The following is a 26,001-nucleotide window of genomic DNA, read 5'->3' as shown; positions in this document are numbered from 1 at the left end:
GGTAGAGTCACACAGTCAATTATTGTAATTGCTGTCAATAAGTTGTACACCTGTAAAAAGTTAAACGACAAAAGTTATGTGATATATTTACAACAACAAAACAAAACAAACAAAAAAGAGTAGCTGCTGAGGCTGCTTATGTACAGTTAAACACCTTATGGGATTTGGTTCCTTGGTTTGAAGGTTTCATGGTTTCATGGCACATACCAGTTAATTGATCTAATAACGTGTTTAGTGCTTCTGTTCTACGTCCTAGTTCATTGCATAGTGCCTGGGGTCTTAAGAGCTTGTAAGTGGCTATCCAAGGCACAATGGTCTCTATTAATCTGGGGCAACAGAGGAAGAAGGAGAGTTAGGAATAGGAGGAGGATCTGGAATGTGTGGTTAATTGCTTCCATGAACAGCTGCCTCCTTTGCCATGAGACCAGAAGAACTGGATGGTGTCTGCTTACCATTAATGAACATTTTGATCAAAGATTCCATAGAAGAATCCTGATCAAGAGGGGTAAAATTTAGAATATAATTTCAAAGTCTTATGGACTCCAGACTTTCTGGAATCATAGAGAGTGGATGAACCCCTGAAACTACTGCTCTGAGATGATCTTTAAACCTTAAACCAAAAATATCCCCTGAATTCTTAAAACCAAACTATAGTTTAGCTTAACTAGTAAAAAAGGACTGTCTTGAGCTTTGCACTCTTGTAAGAACTATCTATATGGGATCAAATTAACAAGAATAACTCAGAAGATTAGATAGGAACCTTAGGAGGCAGTGATTTATGTTAATGGAGGATGAACAGCTCTGAAAAGGAAGGTAAGACAGATTGCACAACTCGAAGAATGTAATCAATGTCACTAAATCGTACATGTAGAAACTGTTGAACTGGTATAGGTTTTACTGTTTTTATTCTCAACAACAACAATAAAATAAGTAAAATTAAATTAAAAAATAAAGTTATGGATCAGTTTGGTACTACCTTGGTAATCGTAAAATAAACAATTGAAACTGTGCATTTGTTTCTATTAATTTGATAAGTAAGTCCCCATTACTTTTGAGTCATCAATCAGAATCTTGAACCTACTGAAGCCTGTCCATAAATCATGTGCTATCAATAAGAACCCATTGCCATTGACTTGATTCCGACTCATAGCGACCCTACAGGACAGAGTAGAACTGTCCCATAGGGTTTCCAAGGAGTAGCTGGTGGATTTGAACTGCCAAGTTTTTGGTTAGCAGCTAACAACCTGCGTTATGCAGATGACACAACCTTGCTTGCTGAAAGTGAAGAGGACTTGAAGCACTTACTGATGAAGATCAAAGACCACAGCCTTCCGTATGGATTACACCTTAAAAACCTAAAGAAAACAAAAATCCTCACAACTGGAACAATAAGCAACATTATGATAAATGGAGAAAAGATTGAAGTTGTCAAGGATTTCATTTTACTTGGATCGACAATCAACACCCATGGAAGCAGCAGTCAAGAAATCAGAAGACACATTGCATTGCACAAATCTGCTGCAAAAGGCCTCTTTAAAGTTTTGAAGAGCAAAGAAGTCACCTTGAAGACTAAGGTGCGCCTGATCCAAGCCATGGTGTTTTCAGTCACTTCATATGCATGTGAAAGCTGGACAATGAATAAGGAAGATGGAAGAAGAATTGATGCCTTTGAGTTGTGGTGTTGGCGAAGAATATCGAATATATCATGGAATGCCAAAAGAACGAACAGGTCTGTCTTAGAAGAAGTAAAATCAGAATGCTCCTTAGAAGCAAGGATGGTGAGACTATGTCTTACATACTTTGGACATGTTGTCAGGAGAGATCAGTCCCTGGAGAAGGACATCATGCTTAGTAAAGTAGAGGGCCATCAAAAAAGAGGAAGACCCTCAATGAGATGGATTGAGACACTGGCTGCAACACTGGGCTCAAGCATAACAATGATTGTGAGGATGGCACAGGACCGGGAAGTGTTTCGTTCTGTTGTTCATAGGGTCACTGTGATTCGGAACTGACTCAACTGCACCTAACAACAACAACAAATCAACTGGAAGCATAAACAAAACGAAGCCTGAACCAGCATAAATAGCATGGAGTAGTTATCAGTAGGAATCTTGATTCAATCTGCATTGATGTAATTATCACAGTGGTCTTCCAACTCTGGCTTTTAATTGGAGGAGTAAACAAAGCAAAAGTGATACACGATCACTCTGGGCTCAGCAGTTGAATGGGAAAACCTTATTAGATCATCTTAAGTGAAACCATTAAGCTATGTTAGGTCTGCTTTTTTTCATAGTCTAATTATGTCTTATTAATGCCAATATCTTTGATCAGAGATCATGATTCAACTTGGTCCTATGCTTGTGAATATATTTTAAAAAACTGAAAGTAAAGTCAGCAACATGTAAAAAAATATTAGCACAGCACTTATGAAAATAACCTGTGGGGGTTTGCATAAATGTATCATGCACACGTTATTTGTGTAGTAACACGATATATACAGACTTTCTAAGTGATCTCATCTATGGCTTTTAAGACTATCTACTGATTCTCATATCTCTGTCTTCAACCCTGGTCTCTCTTCAGATCTCCAGACTCAATTATTCACCTGCTTATTTGACAGTTCCATGTGGATGTCTAATAATATCTCAAACATAACATGACTAAAACAGAACTCTTGTTCTCTTTCCTATCCTACTACCCCAAAACCAAGACTTTGAACCAGTTCATTCCAGTTCAACCCCTGGCTGAGAATTTGCTTTTCCACCCCAGATATACTGAATCATAATCTATATTTTAATAAGATCCAGATTGAAACTCTTTCCAAAACCTAAATTGTTACAACCCAAAATCCAGGCATCATCCTGATTCCTCTTCATTTCGTTTCAGACATAAGAAGGGTCTATCAGTTAGGGTTGTGATAGTAAACAGATGGAATATTCAAACAGGTTAATTTAAAGAGAGTTTACAAATGTATGGACAAACCAAAAAAAACCACACCTGTTGTCGTCAAGTCGATTTTGACTCATAGAGACCCTACAGGATGGAGTAGAGCTGCCCCATAGAGTTTCCAAGGAGCACCTGGTGGATTCGAACTGCTGACCTTTTGATCAGCAGCTGAACTGTTAACCACTATGCCACCAGGATTTCCATGTGTGGACAGGGTATAAGCAAACCACCCCTAGTCCTGAAGAGGCAAAGAGAGGGAGCTGTTACTGTAACCAGGAGGCAGAGAGGGCTGGGTGTAGGGGATTGCCTCACAGGAGCTGTGAATCTTGGTCTACACATGCAACCTGCCCTCATTAACCTTGCAAAGAGGGAGCTGGGGAAATAAATACATGATTTCATTCTCTTCCCTCCCTTCAGTCTTTTACCAGTGCCACAACTGGTGGTGCAGTGGTTAAGTGCCTGGCTGCTAACCAGACTAAGACAGACTAAGAAGAAGTCTGAAAAGAATTAGCCAGTGAAAACCTTATGAATTCGCAGCAGAACATTGTCTGATATAGTGCTGGAAGATGAACCTCTCTAGTTGAAGACACTCAAAATATGACTGGGGAAGAGCTGTCCCCTCAAAGTAGAGTCTACCTTAGTGACGTGGATGGAGTCAAGCTTTCGAGACCTTCATTTGCTGATGTGGCACTACTCAAAATGAGAAGAAACAGCTGGAAACATCCATTAATAATCAGAATGTGGAATGTACGAAGTATGAGTCTAGGAAAATTCGATATCATCAAAAATGGAGTGAAACATATAAACATCGATATCGTAGGCATTAGTGAGCTAAAATGGACTGGTATTGGCCATATTGAATTGAGCAATTATACGGTCTACCATGCCGGAAATGACAACTTGAAGAGGAATGGCATTACATTCATCGTCAAAAGAACAGTTCAAGATCCATCCTGAAGTACAATGCTGTCAGTGATAGCATAATATCCATATGCCTACAAGGAAGACGAGTTAATACAACTGTTATTCAGATTGACACACCAACTGCCAAGGCCAAAGATGAAGAAACTGAAGATTTTTATCAAGTTCTGCAGTCTGAAATTGATCAAATATTTAATCAGGATGTGCTGATAATTACTGGTTATTGGAATGTGAAAGCTGGAAATAAAGAAGAAGGATCAGGGTAGTTGGAAGATATAACCCTGGTGATAGAAATGATGCTGGAGATCTCATGATAGAATTTTGCAAGACAAATGACTTCTTCATTGTAAAATACCTTTTTTCAACAACATAAACAGCAATTATCCACATGGACCTCACCAGATGGAATACACAGGAATCAAATTGACTGCATCTGTGGAAAGAGACAATGGAGAAGCTCAATATCATCAGTCAGAACAAGGCCAGGGGCTGACCGTGGAACAGACCATCAACTGCTTGCATGTGCAAGTTGAAGCTGAAGAAAATTAGAACAAGTCCACAAAAGCCAAAGTATGACCTTGACTATATCCCACCTGAATTTAGAGACCATCTCAAGAACAGATTTGACGTACTGAATGCTAATGACTGAAGACCAGACAAGTTGTTGACTGATACCAAGGACATCATACATGAAGAAAGCAAGAGGTTATTAACAAGGCAGGAAAGAAAGAAAAGACCAAAATGGATGTCAGAAGAGACTCTGAAACTTACTCTTGAACATCGAGCAGCTAAAGTATAAGGAAGAAATGATGAAGTAAAAGAGCTGAACAGAAGATTTCAAAGGGCGGCTCCAGAAGACAAAGTAAAGTAATATAATGACATGTGCAAAGACCTGGAGTCAGAAAACCAAAAGGGAAGAATACTCTTGTCCTTTCTCAAGCTGAAAAAACTGAAGAAAAACTACAAGCCTCGAGTTGCAAAATTGAAGGATTCTATGGGGAAAATATTAAATGACGCAGGAAGCATCAAAAGCAGATGGAAGGAATACACAGAGTCACTATACCAAAAAAGTTGGTTGGCGTTCAGCCATTTCAAGAGGTTGCATATAATCAGGAACCAATGGTACTGAAGGAAGAGATCCAAGCTGCACTGAACGCATTAGTGAAAAACAAGTCTCCAGGAGTTGACAGAATACCAATTGAGATGTTTCAATAAGCGGATGTAGCGCTGGAAGTGCTCACTTGTCTATGCCAAGAAATTTGAAAGACAGCTACCTGGCCAACTGATTGGAAGAGATCCCTATTTATGCTATTCCAAAGAAAGGTGATTCAACAAAATGTTGACATTATTGAACAATATCATTAGTATCACATGTAAGTAAAATTTTGTGGGAGATCATTCAAAAGCAGCTGCAGCAGTACATCAACAGGAAACTGCCAGAAATTCAGGCTGGTTTCAGAAGAGAACCTGGAATGAGGGATATCATTGCTGTTGTCAGATGGATCCTGGCTGAAAGCAGAGAAGAGTAGAAAGATGTTTACCTGTGTTTTATTGGCTATGCAAAATCATTCGACTGTGTGGATCATAACAAACTATGGATAACATTGTGAAGAATGGAAATTCCAGAATGCTTAATTGTGCTCTTGAGGAACCTGTATATAGACCAAGAGGCAGTTCTTCTAACACAACATGGGGATACTCTGTAGTTTAAAGTCAGGAAAGGTGTGTGTCAGGGTTATATCCTTTCACCATACTTACTCAGTCTGTATGCTGAGCAAGTAATCTGAGAAGCTAGACTATATGAAGAAGAACCGGGCATCAAGATTGGAGGAAAACTCATTAACAACCTGCGTTATGCATATGACACAACCTTGCTTGCTGAAAGTGAAGAGAATTTGAAGGACTTACTGATGAAGATCGAAGACCACAGCCTTCAGTTTGAATTACACTTCAGCATAAAGAAAACAAAAATCCTCACAACTGGACCTATAAGCAACATCGTAGCTGGACAATGAATTAGCAAGACCAAAGAAGAATTAACCCCTTGGCAATATGGTGTTGGCGAAGAATGTTGAATATACATGGACTGCCAAAAGAATGAACAAATCTGTCTTGAAGAAGTACAGCTGGAATGCTCCTTAGAAGCAAGGATGGCGAGACTACGTCTCACATACTTTGGACATGTTATCAGGAGGGATCAGTCCCTGGAGAAGGACATCGTGCTTAGTAAAGTAGAGGGCCATTGAAAAAGAAGAAGACCTTCAAGGAAATGGATTGACACTGAGGGTGCAACCGTGTACTTAAGCATAACCATGATTCTGAGGATGGTGCTGGACCAGGCAGTATTTCATTGTGTTGTTCATATGGCCGCTCTGAGTCAGAACACTGGACGGCTTCTAACAACAACAACACATAGTTAACATAATTCATTATTATTAGTAGCTGATATTTTAATATCATGTGCTTTCTTTTCTAAATCTTTAATCTGTCTGAAATCTCATTAACTGTCAACTTAAGTAAAATGAATATTGGGGGCCTTTTATGAAAGTGTTTTGAGAAGATTTCAAGCTAAGATTCAGTAGAATATTTGAGGTTAAAGTCCAGACTGCTGCTGAAGCCACATCATCTGTCAAGTCAGAGATTATCAAGTTGTTTGGTGCTACTGTTAACGATTTGCTTTTTTCACTCTCCTTTCCTTGTGTCTTTAAAAACTGGAAATCTCTACTTTCACCTGAATTAAACTTGACTTAGAATTTATCTGCTGCGCCTGTTTGATCAAACTGGATTTGATATTTATCCATTTATCTCTATCCTTTTATTTTCTCATTCATTCACTTCTCATTCATTCTTTTTATAAAAGACTGAATTTGGTTTACAATAAAAACACATAAAACATAGGAAGTAATATGTGATTTAACATTGTGTGATATATCATTTAAAAAATGTAATGTTTTAAGATTCCATGCATTTTATACTTCTTTGAGGACTGAGGGAAATTTGCAAATTGTAAGAGATTGTAAAGTACGAAATTAATTGGATTGAAGAGAAAGCTGTGGTCTTTAGTGTATAATTGCTTTGTTAAGAAAAATCCCAGGGCAGTTTTTATTCTCTACTCTGCCCTATTGACTCATATGTGACTATGAGGTCTTATTTTAGTATATGCAGAATTTGTTAAGACAGAAATTCTTTGTTTCAGATTTTTATACGACAGAGAATTCTTGCATTTTTCTGCTGGTGTCTTTTTCTGCTTATGTGGTTCCCAGATGAGCCCTGCTTCTCTCAGATACATTTTATGGAATTTTTTAGTGATAAATATTTTATCTCTGGCAACACTGTCTCTAATTTATCCATGAGCAATTCCCTTGAAGACCTTTGTGTACAATATTATTGTAATTATGAAGTCAATTTTAACACTAAAATCAGAGTCATGCATATGCCCTTTGGTTCTTTCTTGCTTATGGAGAGCCAGGGGGCACTTACAGAGTCTGTCCAGGATGGAGTCGTAATTCCTTGTACAGCAAGTAGTAAATTATTTCCCCAGGTTTACCAAACAAATGAGGCATAATGTCCTTTTCTTTCTTAGCACATGCCTTTATCTAATCCTTTCCCTCCCCTTCTACCCGCTACTGTTTTTTTTTTCTGTAACGTCATAGTTTACTGAAAACCTTCAGGTTTTATTCTTTTAGGAAAACTGAATTTGTCTGCCAAGGACCATGTTGTATTTATTTATTATTTTTTGCTAACCATAAATATGATTGTGCTCTTGCTTTCTCTCTCTCTGTGTCTTTTGCATGTTTTAGATGAGTAACTTTTTGGTTGTTTTAACAGTTGCTTCACAATTACGGTGTGATTTGCAAATTGGAAAAGGGAGACTTGAAGGATTATACATGACTTAGACAAACGTGTTGAAAACCAGAGTGGTCTTATTTTGAGAAGAAAAAAGAATGCCCAGTCATACATCCTTAGGGAGTTTATCCATCTTTCTAGTGACAATAGCCCAGACCACCGGATGGAATTTTTGTTTCTAATTTACAAAAGTGAGGTGCTACACACAACTCCAAGTGTGTCCGTTTTTTCTCCTAGAAGATATGAAAGTTGAAGGGAAAGCAAGAATACGCAAGTATGAACACAGGAGCTGTCTGGCATTTGCCTCCTGCACGTACACAATCAGCCTGCATCCTTGACTTACATGTAATAATTTATTGGTGGGTATATGGGAAGAAGGAAGGAAATGCATGGAGAATAAGAGAGCAGAGTAGTAAATGACAGTACACAAGTGGAAGTTGGAGAGGGCAAAACATTTGTTTTGAGAAGATTCCAGGCCAGATCTTCTACTCTCATCCAGCCCTCTGCCTCCATTCAGTCTAATTCTTTTTTGCCACTCTCCAAGACTCTAGCATAATTCTGTCTATGGAATTGGAAGACAAAAAAACATTGTCCTTACTATTTCATGCCTTTAAATTGTAGTGATAGATGTGGTCTGGTATATTGGGCCCAAAGACAAAATGTATGGTTGATATTGTTTTTGGCTGCCCTGCAAGTAAACCCCACGAGAACTTGGAGGCAGGCACCCCTCCCTTCATTGCTGAAGGTAGGAGGCACCTTTTTTTTTCCTCAACTCTCTGGCAGCAAGGTCTCCAGCATGATTTTGACCAAGGTTTGTCCATTTGATGGTAATCTGTACAGGGCTGGGCAGTCAGAGGCCATTCTCCTGGCTACAGTGGAGTCTGGCAGCAGGGTGGGAAGCAGCACAAGTGACAACTCCTAAACTAATGGTTGCTGTGGTGTTGCCTTGGGCTGCCTTGGTTCTTGCAGTCCTTGAGCTTTCTCATTGATTCTGTGAACTAGCAATCTTCTTCCAATAAATTGCTTTTCTGTTATTTGTGACCAGAACCCTGTCTGGTACAAAAGAAAAAGGAGGACAGCCCTTAAAAAACAAACAAAAAACCACTTGGAATGTTCAAGTATCATGTTTTCCTGGTAGTTTGAGAACTACTATTATAAGAAGTGGGTGCTTTATTTGATGAAGAAAGAATTGATAATGTTCAGACTTCTTTCTGGAAAGATGCAAGATAAATGTCAGGCCCATGGAGTCCCTCTGATATCTTTGATATGTGCATCATCTCTATGTTGTTGTGTGCCATCAGGTTTCTTCCAACTCATAATGACCCTGTAGGACAGGGTAGAACTACTCCATAGGGTTTTCTAGGCTGTAATCTTTATGGAGCAGATTTCCAGGTCTTTTCTCCCATGCAGCGGCTGGTGGCTTTGAACCACCACCGTTTGGGTTAGCAGCCGAGATCTTAACCATTGCACTACCAGGGCTCCTCCGTGAAGATTACAGCCTAGGAAACCCTATGGGGCTGTTCTACTCTATCTTGTAGGGTTGCTATGAGTGGGAATTTACTCAGCGGCAATGGGTTATACCGTCAAAGAACATAATTCAAGGCATTTGTGCTTGTATTAATTTCAGGGAATAAAATAAATACTAAGAACATTTATAAGTTGTAAATTCACGTGCTAGTTTTACTTTTTTGAGGAAACAGAAATTATTTTTGTTCACAGTTGCTTTTTCTTAAGCTCTGATAAATGATTTGTGGGTGCTGACAGAAATCAGTTAATCTCTCATAGATGGCCCCAGGTAGAACTGCCTTCCTCTGAGCATTCAGCTTTTGCTTGTGAAGTTTGACAGTAGTTGGAAAGTGCCTCTTTAATAAAACACACCTTTAAATAACTCCCTCAGATTAATTCCAGCTTTTAAAGTGAGAAGATGGCTTGAACTACCACTGCTGCCAGCTCAGCTGTGGATCTGAAATATCCAGCTGTGCCCTCTCTGCCTCTCTCATCACCAATAACAGACTTTGCAATCAGAATCTGTCTGACACGTGTGTTGATGTGTGAGGTGAGATAGCATCTAGTTCACTGTATTGGCTCTTCAGTGCTAGACCATAGTAAACATTTGTCTTTGTCAGCAGTGAAAGCAATGTGATTTGAGGATGCACAGGGATTACAGACACTTTTTTCCCTTGTTAGGCTTTTGTCTAAGTCTGCCTAGACATAGCAGGAAATTTATATTCCGAGAGAATTGATTTAACTATTAGGATAGACCAGTAATGTTTAAAAGCTGTTTTTTAGGGGTTCTCCCCTTTTGGGAGAAAAAGTCTAATGATGCTCTCATTCTACATCATATTATGGCCCCTTTTACTTGTTCTTATTATAGCAAGCCAAAAAGATTCTTGTTCCTGTTAGGCGCCTGTTGAGTAGTTTCTTAATCATAGCGACCCTGTGTCCAACAGAACAAAACGTTGCCCGGTCCTGTACCATCTTCAGAATCATTACTGTGTTAGGACCCATTATTGCAGCCACTGTGTCAGTCCATCTCTTTGAGGGTCTTCTGCTTTTTCGCTCTCTACCAAGCATGATATCCTTCTCCAGGGACTGGTCCTTCTTGATAACATGTCAAAAATATACGAGACAAAGTCTCTCCATCCTCACTTCTAAGGCACATTCTGGCTGTACTTCTTCCAAGACAGATGTGTTCATTCTTCTGGCAGTCCATGGTATATTCAGTATTCTTCCCCACCACCATAATTCAAAGGCATTAATTCTTCTCTTGTCTTCCTTATTCATTGTCCAGCTTTCGCATGCATGTAAGGTGATTGAAAATACTATAGCTTGGGTCAGGCACACCTTGGTTCTTAAAGTGACATCTTTGCTAAAAAAAGAACACTTTAAAGAGGTCTTTTGCAGCAGATTGGCCCAGTGCAATATATTATTTGCTTTCTTGACTGCTGCTTCCTAGGGCATTGATTGTGGATCCAAGTAAAATGAAATCCTTGACAACTTTAATATTTTCTCTGTTTATCATGATGTTGCTTGTTGGTCTATTTATGAGGATTTTTGTTTTCTTTATGTTGAGGTGTAATCCATACTGAAAGCTGTAGTCTTTGATCTCCATCAGTTAGTGCTTCAAGTCCTCTTAACTTTAAGCAAGCAAGGTTGTGTCATCTGCATATCGCAGGTTGTTAATGAGTCTTACTCCTATCCTGATGCTGCGTTCTTTTTCATACAGTCCAGCTTCTCAGATAATTTGCTCAGCATACAGATTGAATAAGTATGGTGAAAGGATACAACCCTGATGCACACCTTTCCTGATTTTAAACCATGCAGTATCCCCCTTGTTCTGTTCAAACAACTGCCTCTTGGTCTATGTACAGGTTACGTATGAGCACAATTATGTGTTCTGGAATTCCCATTCTTCTCAATGTTATCTATAATTTGTTACGATCCACACAGTTGAATGCCTTTTCATAGTCAATAAAGCACAGGTGAACATCATTCTGATAGTCTTTGCTTTCAGCCAAGATCCCTCTGACATCAGCAATGATATCTTTCATTCCACATCTTCTTCTGAATCTGGCTTGAATTTCTGGCAGCTCCCTGTTGTACTGCTGCAACCATTTTTTAATTATCTTCAGCAGTATTTACCATTAGTGATATTTGGGGCATCATATAAGATCATTGACCAAGTGGACAATAAACAAAAAAACAATTCCTGAATTATCTTTATCTATTGTGAAAGGAATACTGATTGGTGGTCCCAAAAAATCAGTTTTCTTTAGCAAACATTATTCTTGATGAAAAATCTAATAGTAACAATCATGACGATCACAGTTTCACTTGATTATTGAGCTCTATACTGACCATTTTGTATGCAGTGCCTCATTTACTACTCCCAACAACTCTGTGAGGTAATACTTATTTTCTAGGTTATGAAACTGAGACATCAGTGAAGTAACTTCTCTAGAACACAGCAGATTTGTCCAATGCAATGCATCTTTTGATTTCTTGACTGCTGCTTCTGTGGGTGTTGACTGTGGATCCAAGTAAAATGAAATCTTTGACAACTTTAATATTTTCTCTGTTTATCATGATGTTGCTTATTGATCCAGTTGTGAGATCTTTTGTTTTCTTTATGTTGAGATGTAATCCATACTGAAGGCTATAGTCTTTGATCTTTATCAGTAAATAATACTTCAAGTCCTCTTCACTTTCAACAAGCAAGATTGTGTCATCTGCATATCACAGATTGTTAATGAGTCTTACTCCTGTCTTGATGCCGTGTTCTTCTTCATACAGTCTGGCTTCTCGGATTATTTGCTCAGCATACAGATTGAATAACTGTAGTGAAAGGATTCAACCCTGATGCACACCTTTCCTGATTTTAAACCATGCAGTACCCCTTTGTTCTGTTCAAACGACTGCCTCTTGGTCTATGCATAGGTTCCTCATGAGCACAATTAAATACTGTGGAATTCCCATTCTTCACAATGTTATCCATAATTTGTTATGATCCACACAGTTGAATGCCTTTGCATAGTCAATAAAACACAGCTAAACATCTTTCTGATATTCTCTGCTTTCAGTCAAGATCCATCTGACATCAGCAATGAAATCCTTCGTTCCAAGTTCTCTTTTGAATCCAGCTTGAATTTTTGGCAGTTCCGTGTTGATGTACTGCTGCAACCGCTTTTGAAATAGCTTCAGCATAATTTTATTTGGGCGTGGTATTAATGATGTCATTCAATCATTTCTGCATTCTGTAGGATCATGGGTTCTTTGGAATGGGTGCAAATAGGGATCTTTTCTGGTTGATTGGCCAGGTAGCTGTCTTCCAAATTTCTTGACATAGATGAGTGAGCACCTCCAGTGCAGCGTCTGTTTGCTGTAACATCTCAATTGGTATTCTGTTAATTCCTGGAGGCTTGTTTTGCCAACACCTTCAGTGCAGCTTGGACTTCTTCCTTCAATACCGTTGGTTCTTGATCACATGCTATCTCCTGAAGTGGTTGAACGTCAGCCAATTCTTTTGGGTACAGTGACTCTGTGTATTCCTTCCATCTTTTGATGCTTCCTGCATCATTCAATATTTTGACCATAGAATCCTTCAATATTGCAACTGAATGCTTGAATTTTTCCTTCAGTTCTTTCAGCTTGAGAAATACCAAGTATGTTTTCCCCTTTTGGTTTTCTAACTCCAGGTCTTTGCATATTTCATTATTAATACTTTACTTTGTCTTCTCAAGCTGCCCTTTGAAATTTTCTGGTCAGCTCTGAGCAGAAACTAAAAAAAAAAAAAATCTGTTGCCGTCGAGTCAATTCTGACTCATAGCAACCCTATAGGACAGAGTAGAACTACCCCATAGGGTTTCCAAGGAGCGGCTGGTGGATTTGAACTGCTGACCTTTTGGTTAGCAGCCAAGCTGTTAACCACTGTGTCTTTAGGGCTCCCTAGGAGGCCTACCTCTCTTTAAATGTTTTCATGCCCTGACTCTTTCTAAGTGTACAAAGTCTGGAGAAGTGCCCTTGAAAAGGAAAGTGAAAAGTGTTTTGAGTATTTTTATGCCCTACTATCTTTTTATAAATGTTCTTTTCAGATAATAACCAAAAAAGACGTTTAATACAAAATGTACTAGTTTTCTTTTCACTTTCAGCTAAATTTGTATTTCTGTACTCTTTAGGAAAAAGTAGTTCATGGTCTGAAACTGACCCACGTGATGCCTTGATTTGTATACATTTATGAGTATGGCGCATAAAGCTTGTTACCACCCTATTACAGACAGTTATGCCTGGAGATTTTTCTGCTGTTTTTATTTGATAATCTGACTATTATGAAAAAATGATATTTAAAAATTAAATTGCCCCATCTATCAATCTCAAGTTACATATTGCATCTTTCAAATAAGAAAGACACATTTATCTTACCGTCCTTTTTTGAGTTATTCGGTTTAGGAAAAAAAAAAAAAAAATCCTATTTCCTTGCTCTATTTCCAGTGTGAAGTCCTTAAATTTTGGATTGCTAGAAACATATTTCTCCTGAAGTAGATTTTCTTAAATCTAATTATCAGTTACATGCTCTAACTTTAAAAACCACACTTTTGGTTCATGTTGAAATGCATGTACCAGGACTCAAGGATGACTGATGCCCGGTCTGGGAGCCATGTGGGCCCCCAGTCTGGCTCAGCGCGGTAGCACTCTCTTCATTCAGAGTTTCAGATGTCTGCCCCTCTGTAAAGCTGAGAGGCCAATGTCTATAACAGCTAAGCATGAAATCCCCTGCTTCTGTTTGTTTCTTTTGTTGCCAGGAGTTAATAGGGACAGAGACAGAAGACAGCCCAGAACAAAGCAGAAATAATGGAGTATTTCACCCCAAAAAGGAATGTGGATTGAGAAATACAAAGGGTAAGGCAAAGACAGACTTAGTGTCCTGAGGCAGTGTGATGCATTGGCCAGAAGCCTCAACCCTGGGACAGTTCCTGGCCAAAGCCTTCCTCTGTGATCTTGCAGCCTCCCCCACATGGCCAAAAGGTTTGACCCATCTTCTGTAAAAACAAGTTATTGTTTTTCCCACTAGAGTCTTAAGGGGCCACTGGATTTTTCACCTCAAGAAGTGGATTGCTCTCGCAGTGTGGGGACAGAGTCTTCCAATGGGATGGGTCTGGTGACCAAGGGCATCTTCACAGCACTCCATTGCCCTGCTTATTATTTCTGTTGCTCTCAGTGCCATTTTGAACTGTTATTCTTTTCACTTGTTTGCAAGGGCCAAGACATCAGGTCATATTTTACATTCATTTTTCTTCTTCAAAGTAGAATGGATTGGCTAAAAGATTACCTTCACTACAGGCAATCCCCTTCTCATGTATTTTCACAGAACTCAAGTTTATTCATGAGTCTTCCCTCATACTCTCTCTCAATACATTTCATTTTATTTAGTATTTGTTTATTTACTTTTTTGAGGTATACATACACATACATTTTAAGGGGGAAATGAGGACTATTCCCAAAGAGATTTTCTCCCTTTCTGTCCTGCTTAGAATCAGAAATCTCTGTAGCCAGCCTGGCCTTCTCTTAATAGACAAGCTTTGTCCCTTCCAAAGGATAAGAAGGGGTTAAAGGAAAGATGCAAGTAGTGGCTTTCTACTGGCTAGAGACTGGGGAAAGATGTTGGTCCTTTTATCCTAGAATAAAAGGTACTTTCTCCGGAAACCTGGAGGTGCAAGTAAGGAAGGAATGCAAAGACTTACATCTTCTCCAGCACAGGCAAACTTACTTAAGCACCCTTTCATCCCCTCAAAACAACAGAAACCCCCTGCTTCTGATCCTCTGATCTCAGACTTTGGAAACGACAGCCCCAGAGCAGAGAGGATAGGAGTTAGTGCTTTGGAGATGAACATCTCTGGCTCGAACCCCAGCTTAGCCACTTACTAGCTTTCTGGAATATTTTCTTATCTATATGTTGCCTTCTACACAGAATGCCTCTAACATCACCTGTACATGATATACCCTCAGATGTTAGACACATACATATTGTTATAGTGACTCAGAAAACAAACTGTTCTGAAGCCAGACTGCTGGGGTTCAAATCCTGGCTCCACTTAGACAAGTTATTTAACATCTTTGGGTGTCAGTTTCCTCATCTTAAAGTGGGAAGCATATAGTAATTTTCACATTGGGCTGTTCTAAGGAGTAAATTAATTAATACACATAAATCACTCATACAGCCAGTCCTCATTATTCACGAATTCTTTATCTGCAAATTATCCTACTCAATGAAAGTAGTTGTAACCTCAAAGTCAATACAATGCTGTTGTGGTCATTTGCAGACGTGCAGAGCAGTGAAAAATTTGAGTCATCAGAGGAGCACGTTCCCAGCTGAGCTTGAACAAGGCATCACTCTGCCTTCTTGTTTCATCTGTCATATTGTAAATAAATGTTCTTTTCGTGGTCTCTTTGGTGACACGTTTTTCACATTTTTGTGCTTTTTGTTCGTGATTTTGCGGCTTAAAATGATCCCCAAGCATAATGCTGAAGTACTATCTAGTGCTCCTAAGCGCAAGAAGGCTGTGGTGTGCCTTCCAAAGAAAATACATGTGTTCAATCAGCTTCGTTCAGGCATGAGTTATAGTGCTATTGGCTATAAATTCAGCGTTAATCAATGAACAGTGTATATTAAGTAGATATCTTTAAACAGAAACACATAAAACAAGGTTATGTATTGATGGGTTGACACAAATATCGTGCCTGAGGCTCACAGGAACCCAATCCTGTATTTCCCTCAGGAGCAATGGTTCAGTATTCGCCAACCCAATGTTCATGTTGGCTTTGTAGAAAGCAACTACCACGAATAATGAGAACTGACTGTCAGTTGGTTCTCAGTAGTGTTAGCTGCCTTTGGTTTTGTTTTTATCAGGACACCGTTTGTCCTCAAGTCTTCTCTAGAGTTCAGACAGCTCTTACAAATCCTGTAACACATTTTGGTTGTATTTTCAAGACAAACTCATATTTGACTATTTGAGACTTGGAAAATATTTTATTTTAAATCAGATAATTTTAGATATTTAGGTACTGAATGTTTTATTCGTTGAACATGTTTAATGTTAGAATGCTTCTAGAAATTGACATCTTTTTAAAAACTTTTTTTACATTATGAGGGTTGGTAAATATCAAAATGTGCAGGTGCCTGTTTTGGTTTTGAAACCAATCTGCCTAAGAAATACATCCACTAGAAGTTATGGCTGAGCTTTCTTTTGCTTTTAGGTGCTAACTCATTAATTTTTTTGTTACTCTGTTTAGTATTTATTGAGCACTGTGCCAAGTCCTACCTGAGGGCTACACATTAAAAAACAAAAACAAAAAAAAAAACCTGGTTATTTGTCATAGGAGACCTTGCATTTTTGTCTGGTGAGTCCCATATTTAAATGAGGAGACAGTACAGGGCTCAGGCAGTGACTGTGTGGCTGGGGGGGATGTCCTGAAGCTGACTGAAGAAAATTTTCCAGCAACTATGCAGAGCTTCAGTGAAATTGAAATCATGCTCAGAATAAAATCATGTATTCATGATGAAAAACAGAGCATCAATTGAAACAAATGCCATGTCCCAGAAGTCTGGGAATTTAGCGACACAGGATGGTAGGAAATACTGGCAATGCACGGGGCCAGTGCCAGAGTGGGAGGATTTTGAGCCAGACTCTATGGAGAACTGTGAATTTTCAGAATGTCTCTGCTCGTCTGCTGCGGCGCCTGGCTACCCTTAGTAGCTGTAAAATTAAACGTTTTGAACCAATAATAGGATCAAGGATGAATATGTCTTTGGGTCTCTGTGTGTAGTTCTGTCCTCTAATAAATCTTACAGTTAGAAACAAACAAACAGACAATGTGGCATTATATTAACTCAGTGCTAGAAGTGTGTGTAAAAGACCAAGGAGTGGAAGAAAGGATAAGTTCTCTCTGAGAGAATTGGGGAAGGCTTCCCAGAAGAGGCGACATTTGAGCAGAACCTCGAATAGGAATTCATCAAGTAGGAAAGGGAGAGGAGGGCCTTCCATGCTGGGTGCACAGCACCAGGGTGACACAGAAGAATTCAGCACTCAGCTTGAGGGACAGGTGAGTTATTTAGAGGGTAAGTGGAGTCAGATTAAGGTGGAAATGTCGAGGGAAATGAGATATACAGTTAAGTGCTTCATTAGTGCTTTACAGCGTTGATTTGTTCAACAGTTATTCACTGAGTACCTAACAGTGCTCTGCCAAATCTGCCAAGCGTCTTACACTGTCCCCAAATGGAATGAGGGCATTGAAAGATGATCTTGCTGCCTTAGTGGTAGGCATCACACTGAAATGCAAGTCCTCATTTTACCCTTGCAGTTTTATCTTTTGCTAATTTTTTATTTACAGTGCATATAGTGAACTTCCTTCTTCCTAAAAAGCTAAAAAGTATAAGCAAAGTACTCCTAAGGTATTTGCTTACACTTTTTAGCTAATCCATTTTTCAGCTAAAAATCATATGATTGTATGATCTGTACAAAGTCTATGACACAGACAGGGCTATTACTGGTGATTGCAATCTTGCATTCTCTCAAGACCTTGGCACACTGTTTTCTCACACATACTGTTGGTAGAAGCTTGTAGATGCACGCTAGGGAAGAAAATCCTGTGTCCTGACATAATAGCATAGATACACTGGATTCTTTTTAGCTGACACTGTGTAAAAAGGCCTGTGAACTGAAGCAGTCTAGGCAACAGAGACCATGACCTTGGCTGCACCCCCTAGAGGGTGTAGTTGCAACGCGGACTGGCCCTGCTTTCTATTCCCTGTTGCAAGTGAGGGCCAAGGGTTGTGTGTCTTTAGTGTTTGGGGTTGAACTAGGATCACATGGAGCAGGCTGAGGCAGCTGTGGGCTGATGGGAGGGGAAGTGCCACAGTCTGGGCTACATGTTGGGCTGCCTGTCCCTGGTCCAAGGTGACTGTCACCCCAGGTACTTTTGAAAAATGAGCGTCATGATGAACAGTTATTTACCTGTTATAATGGTGCCTTTTTTAGTAGCCTAATCGCATTGAACTGATACCGCACAATATCCTCCTGAAGAAAGGAGTTGGTAGATAGTGTTAAAACGTTACTGACTGGTTAATCATGGTGAAACTGAAGTATGGCTAGGTTTATGGGACTTGAACAGAGTTATACAATGTGTTAGTGTCTGGCCTGGGAATGAAGTCTGAGTTTGCCGCTTGCTGTCAGGACTGCCGACAGCATTGTGTTTAGCATTGTACAACAGTGAAAGGGGCTTACTCTGAACAATGCAAGAACTGCTTTAGGAGACAAACACAATGAACTTTGGGTACAGTATAGTCTAGAGGCCAAAATGAGTAATTTTAAGTAAATTGACTATGAGATCCAAAGCTTCATTAAGTTTTAAAAGGAAAAGCAAAGAATGAATACAATTTTTAGGAATTGACTTTGAAAACATGAACATTCCTCCTTTTAAGCATATTCTTAAAAGTCTTATTTAGTTGGCTCAAAATCTGACACCATTTCTGGGAGCCATAGTCTATGATTTATTTCAGAGATTCTGCCTTGTAGCAATTGTCAATCTAGCCTTTATGTTTAGCAGTCAAAATTCTTTATTTCCATAGCCTGTAGTTTTGGCAGGAGCCTTTTGTTTTCTTCAGATTTAGTTGGGGTTATTCCAGAACAGTTTGAAATACAGAGCCTAGAATTCAGGGAAAAGGTCAGGAAGGAGATGTCATGTTGGGTATCTTTACCATCTACATGACTGAAACCATGAGAGTGGAGATGGCACTACTAGGGAGAATATAGAATGGTGGGAAAAGAAGAGAGTGGGGTAGAATGTCCACTTGTAAATTAACAGGTGATATGGCTATTATTGGGCATGACTACAAAGTTTTTACACTGTGGATTTTTAAAAGAACATGAAGATGAAATTGTGGAACTTTTGGGCAAAATATGTTAAGTAATATTTGTATGTAAGTAATTTAAACAGGGCAGTGTAATTAACAGTCACATACAATTTCATTTTGTATTAAAGATTAGACAGTAATTTGGACCAGGGAAGTTGGACCAGACTCCCACCAGGAAAGAGTCCAGGGAAATTCTGACGGGGGAGCTGAGCAAAATGGAGATCTCCAGAACAAGAAAAGTGTCATCGTCAAGGACTAAAGCAGTCCAGGAAGAGGAATGACTGTGGGCTAGTGTAGTTGCCTGTCGTAGTTGTACATGGCTGAGCTTTCCTAAGTGTCAGTAGCTGCTAGCCAGTGGCTATCTTTTAGGGAATAAATAAATAAAATAAAACTCTTAGAAAACTCTCATCATGCACCTGGGAGACTCATTTTAGCATGGATAAGAAAAAGGCTGCAAAATGTCAGACAATATCAGTCTTCATACGAATCCAGGATGTGCTGGCATCTAGAATGTTGTTCATAGTTGGGGTCGTTAATCTTTTTGGACAAAGTAAAGCCAAAGAAGAGCAACTAATAAGATGAAGGAATAGGAGGGGTTCTATATGAAGGCAAATTGGAATAATTAGGACTCTTGGGCTTGAAAAGACTGAGAGAAAATATGATTAGAGTTAATAAATCTGTGAAGAACATGGATTAGATGATCATAGAGTTGTTAACCAGGAGTAGGCAGAATCTCTTAAAAGCCAAGGAAAAGTGAATTTGGGACAAAAAGAAGCCTTATCCTACTGAGAAAGAAGATCCTGTAGATTAAATCGAGTTTTTTTTTTTTGTTTGTTTTTTTGGAACTGGAATAACTTGGCAATGAAACGAACAAGTGAAGGGTTTCTCTTAGTTTGACACTATTTTCTTGAAGCCTAGGGGCCTCACAGAGAGAGATCATAGATCAAGCTTCCATTAGCCTTGGCACTTTCTTTGTTTTTTTTTTTTCCTTAGGTGAAATGTAAATGTAGTTCATTCTTCATTCAACAATTACTTATTGAGAATAGATTCTATGCCAGGTTCTGCACTAAGCACTGAAGAGTCTGCGATGAAGGTGGACAGGCATGGCTCCCACATACTGGTGGTGAATAAGAAACTGTAATTCTTAGAGTGCTGAGTTCACAAAGGTGCTGTGAGAGCCAGACAAGAATTGCTAACCTGGTCTCAGGATTAGAGCGGCTGCCCTGAGAAAATGTGCTTAAGCTGAGACCTAAAAGCTGATGAGGAGTTAGCTAAGCCAAGAGTTGGGAGAAGAGGGAAGAGCACGCACAAATGCCTTGAGGTGAGAAAGAGTCAGCATGGCTGGAATGGGGGCAAAGAGGGGAAAAGTATGGGAGAGTGATGGGAGATGAGGCTCGAGAGGTTGGCTGGAGCAGATTGTGGAGGGCCGTGTAGACCATGGTAAGGGGTTGGACCCAAGAGCAGTGGTAAGTCACTGTGGGGGTTTAAGCAGGTATGAACAGATACACCTTTTATAACTGATTACAGTGGCTACAGTGTGGGGAATAGAGAAAGCAAGAGTAAATATGCTGGGGCCAGCTGGGAGGATGTTGATATTGTCCAGGTGATGGTAGCTGAGGCTGGAGAGAAGGGACAGGTTCTAGAGCTATTTCAGAGGTCACATGGACCAAACTTGTTGACTGACTAGTTATGAGAAGTGAGAGAGAGAAATCATCAAGCTTGATTTATGAGAGCATGACAGCCAGTTAGGCCTCAGATTTTATCTGAATGAGCAGAATCAATTCAGGCTTTTTATATACCAGATGACCCAGAAGTCTCTCTCTTTCCTCCCTCCCTCCTTTTGCTCTTTCTTTGTTTTATGAAAGTTGGCATATAGTTGGACCCTAATAAATGGATGAGGCCCTGGTGGTGCAGTGGTTAAGCATTTGGCTGTTAACCAAAAGGTCGTTAGTACAAATCCAACAGCTGCTTCTTGGAGACCCTATGGGGCAGTTCTACTCTGTCCTGTAGAGTCTCTATGAGTTGGAATCGACTCAACAGCAACGGGTTTTTTCTTTTTGGTTTAATAAATGGATGTTGAATAAGTAAAGATCAAAAAAAGGTGAGGTAGTAACAACAACAGTTGAGTAATATCACCAAAGTTGGCAAAGACACCAAGGAAATAGGAAGAGAAAAGACGGACATTTAGAACATATATGAAAAGATACTCAAAACTAATAAAAAACTGCATGAATGGTATCTTGTGTCCCAAATCCCTTTCTCTTTAACTGTTGCAGAGCAACAGGTTTGTGCTGTGTAAAACTATTCAACAGTTCATAGTACCCTAAAGGTGACTTGAAACATTTTAATAAAGACCTTGTAGGCAGTGATGTATACAGGGATTCTCCTTAATGATTTTTAAAAACTTTTTATTTCAAAATTATCTCAGAGATTTATAAGACTAGTATAAGAATTTTCCGATATACTCTTCACTTAGCTTCACCAGTCACTAACATTTTGCTGTGTTTGCTTTACCACTGCCCCCATATAGATATTTACCAGTTGCCGTCAAGTTGATTACAACTCATGACAACCCCATGTGTGTCAGAGTAGAACTGTGCTCCAGAGAGCTTCCGATGGCTGATTTTTTGGAGTTAGATCACTGGGCCTTTCTCATAAAGTGACTCTGGGTGAGCTTGAACCTCCAGCCTTTTCATTAGCAGCCGAGTGTGTTAACCCATTGCATTGTCCAGGGACTACTTAGATAAGGAAATAGAGATGGAGATTTAAAATTTTTCAAACCAGATAATTGCAGACATCAGGACCCTTCACCTCTAAATACTTAACTGTGTATTTTCTAAGAATAATTAATTTTCTTATATAACCAAAATGTAATTATTAAATTCAGGAGATTTAACATTATGCAATACTATTATCTAATATGCTGTCTATATTTAATCTTCACCAATTTTCTCAGTCCCTGGAGAAGGACATCGTGTTTGGTAAAGTAGAGGGTCAGTGAAAAAGAGGAAGACCTTCAACCAGATGGATTGACACAGTGGCTGCAACAGTGGTCTCAAACACAGCAACAATTGTGAGGATGGTGCAGGACCAGGCAGAGTTTCATTCTGTTGTACGTGGGGTCGCAATGAGTCAGAATCAACTAGACAACAACAGCAACAACAACAATTTCCCCAAAATGTCACTTACAGCATTTTTTTCCTCCTGATTCAGGATCCAGTCTGGAAACATTGCATTTCATTATTATGCCTAGTGTCTTACTCATCTAGTGCTGCTCTAACAGAATTATCACAAGTGGATGGATTTACAAAGAGAAGTCCATTCTGTCACAGTCCAGCAGGCTACAAGTTCAAATTCAGGGCATCAGCTCCAGGAGAAGGCTTTCTGTCTCCGTCAGTTCTGGAGAAAGGGCTTTTTAATGCATCAGTCTTTCCTTGGTCTGAGAACTTCTCTGTGCAGGAACCTCAGGTCCAAAGGATGCACTCTGCTCCCGGCACTGCTTTCTTGGTGCTGTGAGGTTCCTGTGTGTCTCTGCTCATTTCTCTCTTTTATATCTCAAAAGAGATGGGATTAAGACACTAATCTTGTAGACGTCATCAGTATAACCTCATCATAGTGATAGAGTTTACAACACATAAGGAGATCCCATACAACCTCATCATAGTGATAGAGTTTACAACACATAAGGAAATCACATCAAATTACAGAATCATATACACTACTGGGAATCATGACCTAGTCAAGTTGACAGATATTTTTGGGGGACACAATTCAAGCCATGACACCTAGTTAGGCTTTTTGAACCTGGAATATATCCTCATCTTCCCTTTGAATTTTAAGGCACTGATATTTTAGAGGACAGCAAGCCAGTTGTTTGCAGTACGCTTCTCAGGTTGCTGTTGTCTGAAGTTTCTTCATGCTTAGATTCAGATATGCATTTTTGGCAGGAAGGCTGCATAATGCTGTTGTGCCCCTGGCAGCACGTCCATTATAGCAGAAGGGTGGCCCGTGGAGCTCCTATGTGTCTCATACCTGGAGATGTTAACGTTGATCATTTGGTTAAGGTGGTTGGTGTCCCCCAGATTTCTTCACTTTAAAGTTACCATTTCTCTCTTTATAATTAATATATTATTTAATTACTTGTTGTTGTTAGGTGCCACCCAGCTGATTCTGACTTACAGTGACCCTATGTACAACGCAATGTAACACTGCCCGGTCCTGCACCATCCTCACAATCATTCCTATGTTTGAGACCATTGTTGCAGCCACTGTGTCTGTTCATCTTGTTGAGGATCTTCCTCTTTTTCACTGACCCTCTACTTTACCAAGCATGATGTCCTTCTCCAAGGACTAGTCCCTCCTGATAACACGTCCAAAGTACGTGAGGTGAAGTCTTGCAATCCCCGCTTCTAAGAAGCATTCTGGCTGTACGTCTTCCAAGACAGATTTGTTCATTCTTCTGACAGTCTGTGGTGTATTCAGTATTCTTTGCCAACACCATAATTTAAATACATCAGTTCTTCTTTGGTCTTCCTTATTCGTTGTCCAGCTTTTGCATGCTTATGAGGCAATTGAAAATACCATGGCTTGGATAAGGTACACCTTAGTCCTCAAGGTGACATCTTTGTTTTTTAACATTTTGAAGAGGTCTTTTGCAGCAGATTTGCTCAGTGCAATGCATCTTTTGATTTCTTGACTGCTGCTTCCATGAGCATTGATTGTGGATCCAAGTAAAATGAAATCCTTGACAACTTCAGTATATTCTCCATTTACCATGATGCTGCTGTTGGTCCAGTTGTGAGGATTTTTGTTTTCTTCATGTTTAGATGTAATCCATCCTGAAGGCTATAGTCTTTGATCTTCATCAGTAAGCCCTGCAAATCCTCTTCACTTTCAGCAACCAAGGTTGTGTCATCTGCATAATGCAGATTGTTAATGAGTCTTTCTCCAATCCTGATGCCACATTCTTCTTCATATAGTCCAGCTTCTCAGATTATTTGTTCAGCATGCAGATTGAATAAGTATGATGAAAGGATACAACCATGACACATACCTTTCCTGATTTTAAGCCATACAATATCTCCTTATTCTGTCCGAACAATTGCCTCTTGGTCTACGTAAAGGTTCCACATGAGCACGATTAAGTGATGTGGAATTCCCATTCTTCACAATGTTGTCCATAATTTGTTGTGATCCAAACAGTCGAATGCTTTTGCATGGTTAATAAAACACAGGTAAACATCTTTCTGGTGTTCTTTGTTTTCAGCCAAGATCCGTTTGATATCAGCAATGATATCCCTTGTTCCCTTCTGAATTTCTGGCAGTTCCCTGTTGATGTACTACTGCAACTGTTTTTTGAATTATCTGCAGCAAAATTTTCCTTACATATGATGTTAATGATATTGTTCAATAATTTCCACATTCTGTTGGATCACCTTTCTTTGGAATGAATATGTATATCGATCTCTCCCAGTCGGTTGGCCAGGTAGCTGTCTTCCAAATTTCTTGGCATAGACGAGTGAGGGCTTCCAGTGTTGCATTTGTTTGTTGAAACATCTCAGTTGGTAATCCATCAGTTCCTGGTGCCTTGTTTTGCACCAGTGCCTTCAGTGTAGCTTGGACTTTCTGTAAACTTATTATTTTTTTTTATTTATTTAGTTATTTTAAATATTACTTATTTCTTTTCCCACAGTCTTCTTTAAACGAACTGTTTTTTTTTTTTTTCCTTCTCTTGGCAGTGTTTTAGAGCACTCTGCTGCAAGGGACCACCACCTGCACGACCCGAATATGACCTGGTTTGCATAGGACTCACGGGTTCTGGCAAGACCAGTTTGTTGTCAAAGCTGTGCAGCGAAAGCCCTGAGAATGTCGTGTCCACCACAGGTGGGTATTGCGCCAGGGTTCTATCCTTTCTCATCACCAAGAGGTTCTAGTTTCTTATGCTATTTGTTTGATTTCTGCCCTCTTGTGCCCTCCTTTGCATCTCCCATCCTCCCCACCCCCTGCCTATTTTTCGCTTCAGTCAGTTTATTTATTTTAATTTTAAATACCATATTTTGTTCGTGAAAAAGATTTAAAGAGGGCCGAATAGCATTAAATTGCTGTACTCTGTATCCCCCTGGCTGATCATTTCAGTGCCACTGAATATATCAAACTCTGGAAAATATTAAAACAAACAAATCCTATGTTACTATGACAAAATGAATTCATCTCAGGCCCAATGAGTGTCATCATTTTTTGAAGTGTTACTGTGGCCTATTTTTTTTTTTTTTTGGTTTTTAATTTTTAAAACAATTTTTTTATTGTTGTAGTTTAAATGAAGTTAACATTTCAACTTAGTTTCCCATACAAAAATTTATACATACATTGTTATGTGACCCTAATTGCTATCCCCTTACTGTGACAGCACACTCCTCCTTTCCACCCCTGATTCCGCATGTCCATTCAACCAGCTCCTAACCCTCTCTGTCTTCCCATCTCACCTCCAGACAGAAGCTGCCTGTTTAGTCTCTTGTATCTACTTGAGCTAAGAGGCACACTCCTCACGAGTATCACTGTATGTCCCACTGTCCAGTCCAATCCCTATCTGAAGAGTTGGCGTCAGAAATTGTTTTAGCTCTAGGCTGACAGAGAATCCAGGGACCATGCTTTCCAGGGTTTCTCCAGTCTCAGTCAGACCATTAAGTCTGATCTTCTAACTAGTATTTGAGTTCTGCACCCTACCTTTCTCCTGTTCCATCCAGGACTGTCTGTTGTGTTCCCTGTCAGGGCAGTCATTGGTAGTAGCCGGGCACCATCTAGTTCTTCTGGTCTCAGGCTGATGAAGTCTCTGGTTTATGTGGCCCTGTCTGTCTCATGGGCTACTGCTTTCCTTGTGTTTT

General features: G+C 39.5%; 1 protein-coding gene across 4 annotated transcripts in view; it reads left to right on the top strand.

The window, feature by feature from the left end:
• ARL15 (ADP ribosylation factor like GTPase 15) overlaps positions 1-26,001 on the top strand; it is a 540,185-nt gene that overhangs the window by 172,521 nt on the left and 341,663 nt on the right. For all 4 annotated transcript variants that reach the window (XM_023734973.1, XM_023734972.1, XM_023734974.1 and 1 more), the window contains one exon: positions 24,859-25,003. In XM_023734973.1, coding sequence (XP_023590741.1) covers positions 24,859-25,003 — 145 coding nt within the window. The remainder of the gene's footprint in view (positions 1-24,858; positions 25,004-26,001) is intronic.

Source organism: Trichechus manatus, unplaced genomic scaffold, assembly GCF_000243295.1.
Source record: "Trichechus manatus latirostris isolate Lorelei unplaced genomic scaffold, TriManLat1.0 scaffold00074, whole genome shotgun sequence".
Lineage (NCBI taxonomy): Eukaryota > Metazoa > Chordata > Mammalia > Sirenia > Trichechidae > Trichechus > Trichechus manatus.
Note: the sequence above shows the minus strand (reverse complement) of the source record. Positions and strands in the feature narration are given on the sequence as shown.